Here is a 13,515-nt window from a genome sequence, read left to right on the forward strand (position 1 = left end):
GAGGCAGGAACCCACCTTCAGAGCATGGACCCACTGAATCCTGGGTCGCTTTGCCAAGTCCTGTGCCCTCCCCAGCTGTTTCTGGCAAGGGTGGGGTTTGAGGCATGAACCCAACCTCGGAGCATGGACCCACTGAATCCTGGGTCGCTTTGCCAAGGGCTGCACCCTCCCCGAGCTGTTTCCCGGAGCTATTTGGGTGTAACATCAAGCCAGAAGCTCAACCAAGTGGAAGGAAGTCAGTCCTGCAGGGGTTGTCTTGGCAATGGCTGCACCATCCCCCAAGCTGTTTCCTGGAGCTGTTTCCAGTGAGGGCGGGATTTGAGGCAGGAACCCACACTCAGACATGGACCCACTGAATCCTGGGTCTTTTTGCCAAGGGCTGCGCCCTCCACAGCTGTTTCCTGTGTGGCCTAGGGAAGAACCCACCCTCAGAGCACCAGGAGCGCCCAGCAGCAGTCAGTCCTGGGTTGCAGAGGTGGAGGCCATGGCATGGTACAACTCTGGGTCTGGCCCAACAGGGGGCATGGCTGACCTTCAAACCAGACCCTGACAGTAGAAAGGAGGGAGCCCCATTCCTCACAGAATCTGCTGTTGGATAGCTTGCTGTCAGTGGCCTGCCAGCCAGGAACCCCATTCTCCTGCACCCCGGACCCTGACAGGAGGGAGGAGAGAGCCCCTTTCCTCACGGAATCAGCTCCTTTTGTTACTGTTTATTTATTAATAAATTTATATATTATTTTCATATACATTTTACTAATTTCCTTTCATCTCTCACACTTTTATTATAGAGAAAGGGCAAATAGCAATATTAAAATATCTATGCTAATTAATTCCCTTTTAAAAAAAATATATTTTATTGATTTTTTACAGAGAGGAAGGGAGAGGGATAGAGAGTTAGAAACATCGATGAGAGAGAAACATCGATCAACTGCTTCCTGCACACTCCCCACTGGGGATGTGCCCACAACCAAGGTACATGCCCTTGATGGAATCGAACCTGGGATCCTTGAGTCTGCAGGCCGATGCTCTATCCACTGAGCCAAACCGGTTAGGACAATTAATTCCCTTTTAATGTACACGAATTTTGTGCACCGGACTACTAGTATTACCAATAATTGCAATGACTGCAATCCCTTCAATTTTATTTTATTTATCTTATTCATCTATTCTCTTGGAATTTTAATTTCCCAATACATACCTCAGAGAACAAACTGTTGGCACACCCATATAAAGAATTTGATGAAGAAAAAGGTAAAAATAATAAATAGATCTGCTTTGTTGTCTCATGTTATGCTTGAATACAATTAATTCCTTTATTATTGAAGACCTGAAACATTGCTTCATATTCCATTTATTTGTGTGAAGTTTCAAAGTAAATGAGAAAAAAGAATCAATTTGTTCTAAATGTATGACCATCTGAGTTCATAAAACAAAGCAAGAAATTCAAAGAAAAGCATCTCATTCACTGCTGAAACAGTATAAATTTTCTGGTGGTTATTTAGAAATATGTATCAAGAGTTTTTAAAATATTAATTTCCTTTGGCCATCAATTCCTCTCATAGGAATTTATCCTGAAGAAGCAAAATAAAATGTGGGTAACATTCCATGCATAAAGATGTTCACTACAGTGTTATTTATAACAACAATTAATGCCCAAGAGTAAGAAAATGGTCCAAAAGTAAATAGCTATTGTATACTCATGTTTATGACATCTTAATGATATAAATTGCTTTATACTGCTGTTCTGCTTCTTTAAAAGCAAGACATGAAAAGTATATATGGTACTAACTTAAATTATGCTTCAAAAATAGAAAATAAATAAACCTAGAAGTAAATATGACAAAAGATTAATAGTATTTGCACTTTTAGTAGTAAGATTATGGGTGGGTGGGTGAATGTGTTTTCCTCTGCTTCTAATAATTATCTATACTTTCCAAATTTACTACATTGAACATTGACTACTTTAATAATCAGTAAGGGGAAAATAAATTTAAAGAAATGTAAAGAATATAAAAGAAATAAAACAGAGTTTAAATAGTCAAGACAGATCATTTTTTTTCCTCTTACTGAAGTTTTATTGTGAATCCTATGTAATAAAAGGCTAATATGCAAATTGACCAAAAGGCAGAATGACCAGTCGGTATGACGTGCACTGACCACCAGGGAGCAGACGCTCAATGCAGAGCTCACAGCTGGTGAGCACAGCGGTGGTGGCGGGAGCCTCTCCTGCCTCTGCAGCAGTGCTAAGGACATCTGACTGATGGCTTAGGCCAGCTCCCCCCTAAGCCATCAGTCAGACATCCCCAAGGGCTCCCAGACTGCAAGAGGGTGCAGGCCAGGCTGAGGGAACACGCCCCCCCCCCCAAGTGCATGAAGTTCATGCACTGGGCATCTATATTTAAATAGGATGATTTACTTTAACATCAAATGAGTGTTCTGCTATATCACTAGTAAATTTCCACATAAGAACATTTAATACAGGTTTTTCAGAAAGAAAAAGGTACAAGGATGTTCAGTTTTCATAGTCTCTTGCAAATGCACTAGTTAGCCACTATTTTTGGAGGTTTATATATCAGTCCTTGCAATATAGCACTGCATGCTCCAAGTTTTTATCACTTCCTAAAAACACCAAGAAAAGTAACCCAAAAGCTAGACCTGTTTATAAAGTATATTTGATGCTGTGATTTTTAACATTCATTTAATGAAGTCAGTCTTTGATGACTAATATTTCTTTGCCTGCTAGTACCAAACCCGAAATAAGGTTCCTGACTAGATTACATTCATGCAGGTCTCATTTTAACGGAAATTGGAGAGATGGAAAAAGATTACAAGAAGAGACATTATGAAAACAGACCTCACAAGTCAAACTTAATAGTAAAATCATTCTCTTTCATGTAGACAACCATGAAAACAAATATCCTGTGAGCTAGAGATATATACTGTATCTTTCCAGCAGATCTTTATGCTTTCTTGAGACAGATTTCCATAACTATATAATGTGATTATAGTTGATGAAGCAATGGCCCACGGAAAGGCTGATAAAGCATCAGGCTCCAGGAAACCAGATAAACATGTTCATGATTTCTAACTGTAACAAAGGTAGAATAGTACTGGGTATGAAGATAGAATCCAAAAGACTGGGAAAATATTGGTTCCTCCAACTTTAAAAATAAGCACCAACTGTCTTATTTCAGTAATCCCTTGGGACACATTCATGTTACTTGCTTATTGAACTGGTAAACAAGACTACGAAAATAGGCTGCATGACTTCAACATGTAATATGAATATTTTATAACTCTGGAAGAGATATTTTAAACAATAACAACAAAAACATAACTATAAAATTAGGGTTGGAATTTAATATGGCCCAAAATTAAAAAACACTATAATTTCAGGGTTTCCACTAAGTCTCTATTTAGCAAAGGATATAATGAGGATAGACAATGCTGTTTTTTTGAAAAGTAATAGGTCTCATTTTGGAGGAGTTCGTGGATTCTTGTGTGTGGTAGGCAAGCTGAAGCATGCACATATGCTGTGCATAAAGAAGAAAAGACTAATCTCCTTTATGAATTTAGAAATCCTGGCTTATAACACTTTAAATAAAATGTTTCCCCCTCCTTCATATAAATTGACTATACTGTCTCACAATCATCAGTAGTGTGTGTATGTGCCAACTGTAAGTTACTGACTGACATGACACAGGAACACCCATAGAAGAGAAAGAGGTTGTGTGTTTATCTCACGATAGTAGAGATCTTCATAGGGAACCCAAAATTAGAGTGCTAAGACTCAGTCTAGTACATCTGGCTAAAGCCTCTGCTGTAAGTTATATTCTCAAGACTCAGTAACATAGACTTTGGTAAATGCACTTTGGAATTATCGATTGTCTTGATGGAACAAGCTGGACAATCCTAGGGTCAGGTGAGCTCCTGTAGGTAAAGTATAGGTTTTCCTAAGGTGGGTGGAGAGATAAATATTGTTCCTCTTACTATGAAAGAAAAAAAACAAACACCAAAAATGGATTTTTCCCATGAAAGAGAAGTACAACCCAGAAGCAAACCTAGGAACTAAAGTTTATCCTTGAGCAGCTCTCTGTGTAGGGTGAAACCTTTCTCCCAGTTCTCCTAAAATGCTGAGATAAATCATATTTAGCTAACAATGTTCAGAGCTCTCCCATAAATTTAATTCCTTCCAGTTAAACCCCAAACTTCAGTAAACATTACACACACAAAGTCCTGTGTCGGTGATGTTGTAGGGAGTTGGGAGAATCGGCAGTAAAGTTACGTGGCTGTTCCTGAGCCCTCTTCGACTGGAGCCGGTGGGCCAGGAACCGCCCTGAGCCAAGGAAGACTCCGAGTTCCCTAAACTCCAGATGCTGACCACTGTCTGACACACAATGAGAGAAAAAGAGAGAAGCAAGCAAGAAGGTGAAAGAGCAAACAGGAGAGATTGACTTGAAAGAGGAAATTAAACAACCTCCTCACATTCTCCTAAATATACTAAAAAATAGATGACCCTGAATAAAGAAGGCAGAGGTTAGGTTATAGGGCTATGCTTTCATCTGCTTAAAAAAAAATCATATCACTATGTGTACAAAGTTTGTGCAGTCTTTCATGATTAGTTGTCTCAGTATAACAGAATGATAACTGATTTCTTAAGATTATATTTTAATGTTTGTTCAAAGCATATGTATTTAATTCTCTTTGCATCAATACACTCTCCCATTCAAAGCAGATTTGAACAGGATTATGAAATCATACACTGTTAGAAAATGTAAATGATGAAATCATGATTAAAGACAGATTATTATGATCTGCATTTTTTGAAAAGTCAGTACACAAAAACACAAGCAAAATCATTAAAGAGGGCTATAAAATTGACTCTGAGTTTTCCAACAGCCTAAGCAAAGGGAAAATAGAATGAGTTACAAGAATCATATTGTTTTTATGATATAAACATCTAATTGTATAGGAGAAGAAAAGCTTTTTCCTGAAACTGAGGCCCTGTGAGAACTGTATAATGATTTACAGGTTTTTATAGAAGAAATGAGATAGAGAACATACCATAATAAACATAATACAAGTCACCTCCTATAGGTTCTTACTGTATTCCTCAAGGAAGCCTACCATATCAAGCTAATGCTTCAGTTTCAGTTTCTAAAGCATACTTTTTGTTCTCTATTTGTATTATTTAATAATCTTTAGATAACAAAAAACAACATATTATACCTATTTATCTATGTCTCTAGAAACAAAACTGTATCACTGTTATATATACACAACAAAACAGTCCAAATATGGTCATGACTTTTTAAATATTCCTAACCTAAAACAAAAGCACAATCTTCTTACCGAAACCAAACTGAAGGTATCCACTATTTCCCTCACCTGTGATTCTTTCACATTTTCAACAGTAAAGTTGAACCAGACTCGGAAGCGTGGATTACAGGTATCCGGCCTAATGAACAAATCATACTCAAACTCAGAGACCTGGTCCACCCGTCCAAGGTTACCTGGTAATAAAAATTAAGAGAACTGGGTTTTAATAGAAGTTCATGCAGTTCAAGGGTATATACATTTAAAATATTAGGAGTTCTTACAGTGACATTTGTCATCATTCAGTACTTATAGGTACAGTATTCACAATCTCTAAGGCTGCTGACTCCAAATGCAGAGCAGAGGCTTTGAGCTAAGCCAGGCTGTGATGCAAGCAGCTTTTTCAATCCTTATCACCTAGCAGATCTTTTTGTCTTAGATTGGGATACTGTATGGAGCATGTATCAAGGACCAATAAAGCAATTAAGAATTACAACCAAACTTCAGTTTCCTAGTTCGAAAAACAAAAATGATAACACCTTAACATTTGAATTAACCTTTGTGGTATACAAGCTACTTCTAATATATTTGATCTTATTTAACTCTCAAATGCAATAGGGCTATGCATTTGTACTGTGTTTGGTATATCTCTCAACTTCTATCAGAATATGTTAAAGGTTTTAAACAAAAAAATTAGAAGTAGTTAGTCTGTAAGAATAACAATGATTAATTTACAAACAACATTGAAATTATTTTCCATTTTCTCCAACAACAGAACTAACAGTTATATTAAAAATGTACAAACTTAACACATTAGGGCAGATCACGAGCATTCTCGTGTTTTCATATTACACAGTGTTTTACATAAATGTTAAAGGCACACCTTAAAATTAAATACCCATTGCATTTTGAAGGTATTTATTACATGTTCTTACAAGCTAATATCTTTTTAAAGTATGATACTTTGTAAAACGTTTTCTGTACTCGTTCAATAGAAACTTATCTGGCCATTGGGTAAAGCTAGCAATAAAACTACTGGTGCGCAATGTGTTAAGTTTGAGTTCCATTCTTTGTATCTCCTCTCTCAGATATTCAAATGAGTAGTGAATTGCCCAAAATGTTAATAGTAAGATAAAATAAAATAAAAAAGAGTTTGATGAGTTCCCAAACCAGATCATCAACAGCTAAAGAAGAGTAAAGATGACTATAGACATCAACAAAGCAATTGACTGAGAAGTTAGTATTGTATTGCATTTGAAGAGCACAGCAATATGTTGCTTTAAAATGAGCTCTAGTGTCTTTGGTCAAAAGAAAAAATACCAAAACAACTCAGAATTGAACTTTAACCAAACATAAACAGAAAATCTTTAAAGCAAACAGGGAAAAGTAGCTATGACACATACAAAAGAACAACAATAAGAATGATCATTGACTTTTTCTCAGAAATCATGGTGGATAGTAATGAAATCGTTAAAGTGACGAAAGAACAAAACTCTCAATATTCAATATTCAGTGAAAATATCCTTAAAAATGAGGGTGAACTAAATCATTTTCAGATAAACAAAAGCTAAGATAATTCATTTCTAGTAGACCTGCATTACAAGAAAAGCCAAAAGATATTAGATAGAATGCATGTCTAAAATAATAAGTGAACACCATAAAATATTAAATAGTATTTAAATGTAAAAGACATTGTCTCATAATTTTTAAAAAGGCAATTGACTGTTTAAACAATGACATTTAAACAATGACATACTTTGTATAAAGATTGAGATAGAAGCAGTATTGATACAAAGAAATATATTGCAATGGGTCAAGCAAGAATTGATGAGGGATACATGAAGCAGTGAGAAGAAGGAATCCACTGGTATATATTAAGGCATAAACGTTTCTTCCCCACTTGATACTTTTTTTTTAAATATATTTTATTGATTTTTTACAGAGAGGAAGGGAGAGAGACAGAGAGCTAGAAACATCGATGAGAGAGAAACATCGATCAGCTGCCTCCTGCACATCTCCCACTGGGGACGTGCCCGCAACTCAGGTACATGCCCTTGACCGGAATCGAACCCGGGACCCTCCAGTCCGCAGGCCGACGCTCTAGCCACTGAGCCAAACCAGTTTTGGGCCCCACTTGATACTTTTATTTAGATGTTTAACTTTCATGGGAAAGAGGGGGCAAAACAGTCACAATTATGGAAAAAAGTAATACTGAGATTTCCTTTCAGCAAAAAAACAACAATGAGGTCATCTTAGATATGAATTCTTGAAGGGTTGGATTATGATTTGGCAGGTTTGGACTAGATAATCAAAGGTTCCTTCCAACCAGAGGTAGGTTTACTATGAAGCAAATGAAGTTTAAGCTTTAAGGTTCCTCACGTACAAGAGCCCTTATGAAGGCTGAGAGTTGCAGAGAGTAAAATATAAAGGAAAAGCAAGGCTGCACTTCTTTGAAGCATATCCTGTAAATAGCCAGAGATTTCAGCAGAAAAAGACCTGAATCCCTAAAGATCCAATAATTTATTGTGATATTTATTCTGAAGATACAATTTTATATTAATAATTTTGTGAATTTTTCTTAAAGACCACCCTCTGAAATTATATAAGCTTCAGGCTATACAAAACTTAGAACGGTCCTTGCTTCCAGCTCTGGGCTTCTGTGGCATTAAGAAATAGAGTTGTAGTATGACTCATAGAGTTGAGGGCATATTTTCATCTTCATCTACAGAAATTGATTTTCCAAGTAAACAAACAAGATGATTTCCTTAAAATATATTAGGAGCTATTAACTAGCAATTAAACACTGAATACCAGTACATGGTGAATAATTAATGCTTTATATCTCGCCATCCAATGATGAATAAAAATAGAGATTTGAAGGTTGAGTGACATTTTCAAAGTCATTCTTCTTTAAAAGTTAAAAATGCTTTCTGGGTACATATTTTTAAGTGGATGGACTATTGATTAGAATGGCAGTCAGAAGACCTGGTTATAGCTCTGGATCTATCATTGATTACCTTTGTGACCTTGGGCTTATGACAGAATTACCTGTACTGTAACTCTGATTCTCACATCAACTTCTCAATTAATCTTCTCTTACTCAGTCTGTAGAAACAAATTCCTAACTGCTCTTCATGCTCACAGCAAGACCTCCACTCTCATATCATATGATTTCCACAGAGCTGCCTTTAATGGATTTCTACCATTTAAAGAATGAAATGCGAAATCAGCCTATCATAAAAAGTCTCTATAACTAGGCCCTTACATACCTGTGCAAATTCAGCTATCATCTGAGTTCCTGGGGGAAGTGGGAGTTAATACACAGATTTATTCACTGTTACACAACCATTCTGCCTTGGCACATTTACTTAAGCTATTCTCATAGTTTGGAGCCCCCTCATCATCTATGACTTTTCATTGAAGGTATCTTCCAAGTTATTTTCAAAAATTAATCTTTCCCCATCATCTTCTCATATCTTTCCCCATCACTTTCTTTATTACTCATTTATAATGTCCATCAGATGGTAAAGTGATTGAGGACTTTAGCAGTGAATCAGACAGTCCTGGTCTCAAGTCTTTGCTCTACCACTCACTAAGTTGTGTAACTCCGGGAAAGTTATTTAACCTCCTTGAAATTCAGCTTTCATTTACTAAGTGGACCATGTGTATAAGGTATCTCCTACATGCATGGAAATCAGCATAAATTCAGTGAAGAGGAAGCAGTATAATCCATCAGGCTTCCATGTCTAAGTGAACTGGGCTTACCAATGAAGTTCATTGTCAGTCAGTGGAATGAGGGTAGAATAGAAATGACGGGTAAGGTATTTCTGATCGGCTTTCCCAGTTAGTAATAAGGCAATATTTAGCTTCCCATTTGGCTTTTTTTCCCCCATTTGGAACTTTAGTATTCTCAGCAAGTAGCCCCAAAAAGGAAGAGTATTGGATGGTATGATTCATGAAAGAAATTCCACTCGAGGCCCAAACAGGGTGAGTTACTCTCCTTTGTTTCTAATGGAAATGTTCAAGAAGTACTTTCTGAAAGTTAGTCAAATTGACATATGAAACATCTTAATTCTCTTGTTTGGAAAGTAAACTAACCAACTTCTATCTTTAATGAAATATTCACTTAAATATTTATTTATTTATTGAGTATAAATTATAGGCTAACATAAAATTATTATTATGGTTATGACAGTGAACAGCATAGACACGGTCTCTATCCTTGGGTTCTTATGCACTCATTGAGAATATAAACATCAATCTAATCACTTGAAGTATGATAAGGGTTATGAAGAAGAGATATATTCCTGGTATCATAATAGCATACAAGAGGAGAAAGTAATCTAGTTTATAGGATAAAAGTAGGCTATCCTTTTGATTTTTTAATCCTCAAGGGGATATGGGGTATTTTTATTGACTTTTAGAGAGAATGAGAAACATAGATGTGAGAGAAACATTGATTGGCTGCCTCCAAAATGCTCCATGACCAGGGATCGAACTGCAACCTTTTTCTAAAAACACAGATGATAGATAGATAGATAGATAGATAGATATAGATATCTATAGATATAGATATATAGATAGATAGATCTTACCTAATAATAGACAAACATGTAAATTAACCGTCCCTCCACTATGCTCACCAGCCAATCAGGAGAGTATGCAAATTAACCCAACAAAGATGGCAGTTAATTTGCATACGTAGGGGCAAAGTGGCGGAGCGAAGACTGAAGGCTCCAGCTGGAGTGAAGGCCTGGGTCCCGGGTGCCGGAGGAAAACCTGTGCCGGCAACCAGGGGAAGGGAAGGCCTATTGCACGAATCTCTTCGTGCAACAGGCCTCTAGTGTGTGCGCGCGTGTGCCTGTGTGTGTGTGTGTATACATGATCGGCTTTCCCAGTTAGTAATAAGGCAATAGACGGTTAATTTACATGTTTGTCTATTATTAGGTAAGATATATCTATCTTCAGAAAGGAAGAGAGAGGGAGAGAGAGACAGAAACATCAATGATAAGAGAGAATCACTGACCTGCTACCTCCTGTGGGGATTGAGCCTGCAACCCTGGCATATGCCCTGATCAAACTGTGATTTTCTGGTTGAGCATTTGTGAGACGAAGTTAAAAGAGCCATCAGGCAGCTGGTTCCACAACCATGAAATCTCACAGAACTGGACAGTGCTATTCATCAGGCATGGTGTCAGATTCCTCGCATCACCTTTCAACATCTCGTGGAGTCAATGCCAAGAAGAATTGCCGCAGTATTGAAGGCAAAAGGTGGCCCAATGAAGTACTGATGGGGTGGTCATAATAATCTGGCCAGTCATAATAATCTGGCCACTCAGTGTATATGACAATTGCAATTATTTTTGCAATTTCATTATTTAGAAAAAGTCTAAATTTCATTTCTGTATCTGAAATAAAAGCATTAAATCCATGGAATTTCTCTTTCCATAGTAAAGACTACTTGAAAATTATGTCCTAGTAGTCTCTCAACATATTTTGGCAGAAATTAGAGCCTATTTGAGATTTCAAAAATCTCTTTTGAAATGCATATGGGTCAGCAATTTTTATAAAAGAGTAAAACAAAGCTGCATCTTAAGTGGAAACAATACAACAACACAAGAAGATCTGTTGTCCTGACTGCAATTAGTCACAGAGATTTAGAGGCCTTCCTACTATCTCAGAATATCAGGAGCACTGCTCACTAACAGAAAACTTGGTTGAATCCATCTTGGACACCAATAGTCCAAATCTTCTGAAACAATTTGCAGGTATCTTAACAAAAACTCCAAGTATTTGCAACTACAGAGGTTGTACTAGGCAGACTTAAACATTTTGACTTTTTAATATCTACAATCATATTCCCTAAGGTGAAATTATGTTTCCTGAAACTCTCCATTTTGTGGGTCAATTTGATACTTACAGCAACAGGGATGAAAAATATATTGAAGATGGGGTTTTGCATAGCCACTCAAATCAAAGGTGACAATTACCTTGATACAAGAATAAATAATAAAGCTTGAGAGTTTTATTAGTCCCAAAGTAATTTTCAAGTTGCATAAAATATTCTTTCTTTCAATATATATGAAAGTACTTTTACTTCTCCTTCCCTATACATTTAGTCTTCATAAAATATTCAACATGTTGCTTCCAATGTCAATAAAATGTATCTTTTACTGGAAGAAGGAAAATCCATTTTGCAAAATGATAGGGAGATTACCCAGCATAACTATAATTATCAGGGCTGGGGGTTGGGAGAGAAAGGCACAGAAAGAGAGAGAGTGGTTAAGCAATTTAAAGTTTTCTTAAGCCACACACTGCATTTTCCTACAGAGGATTTTTAAGGTGAGAAATAGACCTTAAGATCTTAGATAGGCCTGAGGCAATAAAAAAAAAAGGTCAAACATTCTGCTAAAAGGCACTGCTATCTTCAGAACAACAACTTATCAGCCAGTTTGCAGAGCCTCCTTATTTACAGCTATTGGTCCCAAAGGAAGTGCACCTGAGTGTGGGCCTCGATTACTTTGTAATGAGTTTGCCAGGAATGATACAGAAAACAAATTTGTAACTGTGTGCCATTCACAGCTCAGAAACCTTAGCAAAGACTTTTTCTTCTGGTAAGGAAGAAGGGGGAGATGGGACACAATGGAAAGGAGAAAAAATGCAAAGAGAAGAAAGGAGGCCTAACAATAAAAAGCCACCTTCAGCCCTCGCCGGTTTGACTCAGTGGTTAGAGTATCCACCGGTGGACTGAAGGGTCGTGGGTTCTATTTCAGTCAAGGACACGTAACTTGATTGCAGGCTTAATCCCCAGGAAGCAACCAATTGATGTGTCTCTCTCACATCGCTGTTTCTCAATCTGTGTCTCTCCCCTTCCCTTCCACTCTCTCTCAATGGGGGTGAAATATCCTCAGGTGAGGATTAACACACACAAACACACACACACACACACACACACACACACACACACACACACACACAAAAGCCATCTTCAGTTATGCTACTAATAAGCAGCCAAGACTCTGCGGAAGACTGAGTTACCAAGTTTACAAGCGTAGTTTGGAAGATTCAGGGATTACCCACCCCAGCTCAAAGGCCTTATTCTAAGGCAACTCCATAAAATGCTTGTTTCCAGGGGGTGGACTTGTACTCTCACAGATTAGCAACAAAAGGTCAAAGGCTACCCTACACAACTAGGACACCTACAAATAGTGTGCTCATTTACAAGAGCCTATTCCATCCCTCTTAGTGCATAAAAGTGCATACCATGATAAATGAGGAGGGTAGAGAATTAAACTTTATCCAAGAACTGTCAATAAATCTATTGTTGGAAATATATGTGAATACAGGCAGTCCTTGGGTCACATCGGACTTGACGTACATTGTTTCATGGTTACATCGCCATCTCTCATCTACACTAATAAAAGAGAAAAATGGTAATTGGCGTACGACCGCTACCCTTCCCATTGGCTAATCAGCGTATCCTTATGCAAATTAACTGTCAGCCAAGATGGCGGCCGGCAGCCAGGCAGTTGGAAGCGAACATGAGGCTTGCTTGCTCCAGTGACTGCAGACTCCAACGTTCCCCGCCTCACTTGCCGGCCTCTGAGCTGGCAGTTTGAAACATTCTAACAAATATAGCCGGCTGGGATCTCAGAGCTGAAGTTATACATTGTTTCGATTATAGAACAGCAAACAAACCAGCAGCAGAAGCCTCAGAGCTAGAGCCAGAGCTAAAGCTGGCCCAGAAGAAAAAAAGAAAAGAAAAAAAGGAGTGGTTGGGAGCTTCCCGCCAGCCTGAAAGCAGTCAAAACCGCCAGCCTGAAAGCAGCCCTCAGCCCCTCACCCAGACTGGCCAGGCACCCCAGTGGGGACCCCCACCCTGATCCAGGACACCCTTCAGGGCAAACCAGCCGGCCCCCAGGCCTCTATCCTATATAGTAAAAGGGTAATATGCCTCCCAGCACCGGGATCAGCGGAGCCGCAAGGCCTCCTGGCACCAGATCAGCATGACAGGGTGCAGCGCCCAAACGCCCTGATCGCTCTGCGGCTCTGTGTATGACAGGGTGTGGCGTCCCAACCCCCTGATCAGCCCTGCTCTGTGTGTGACAGGGGGTGGCACCCCAACCCCCCCCCCACGGGCCCTGCTCTGTGTGTGACGGGGTAGAGCCATAACCTCCCCATCGGCCCTGCCCTGAGTGT

General features: G+C 38.4%; 1 protein-coding gene across 1 annotated transcript in view; it reads right to left on the bottom strand.

Moving 5' to 3' along the window:
- AGBL4 (ATP/GTP binding protein like 4) overlaps window positions 1-13,515 on the bottom strand; it is an 887,859-nt gene that overhangs the window by 820,575 nt on the left and 53,769 nt on the right. Inside the window, exon 3 of the mRNA XM_023752821.1 lies at window positions 5,353-5,513. Within this exon, the coding sequence (XP_023608589.1) occupies window positions 5,353-5,513 (161 nt within the window). The remainder of the gene's footprint in view (window positions 1-5,352; window positions 5,514-13,515) is intronic.

This window comes from Myotis lucifugus, unplaced genomic scaffold, assembly GCF_000147115.1.
Source record: "Myotis lucifugus unplaced genomic scaffold, Myoluc2.0 scaffold_37, whole genome shotgun sequence".
Lineage (NCBI taxonomy): Eukaryota > Metazoa > Chordata > Mammalia > Chiroptera > Vespertilionidae > Myotis > Myotis lucifugus.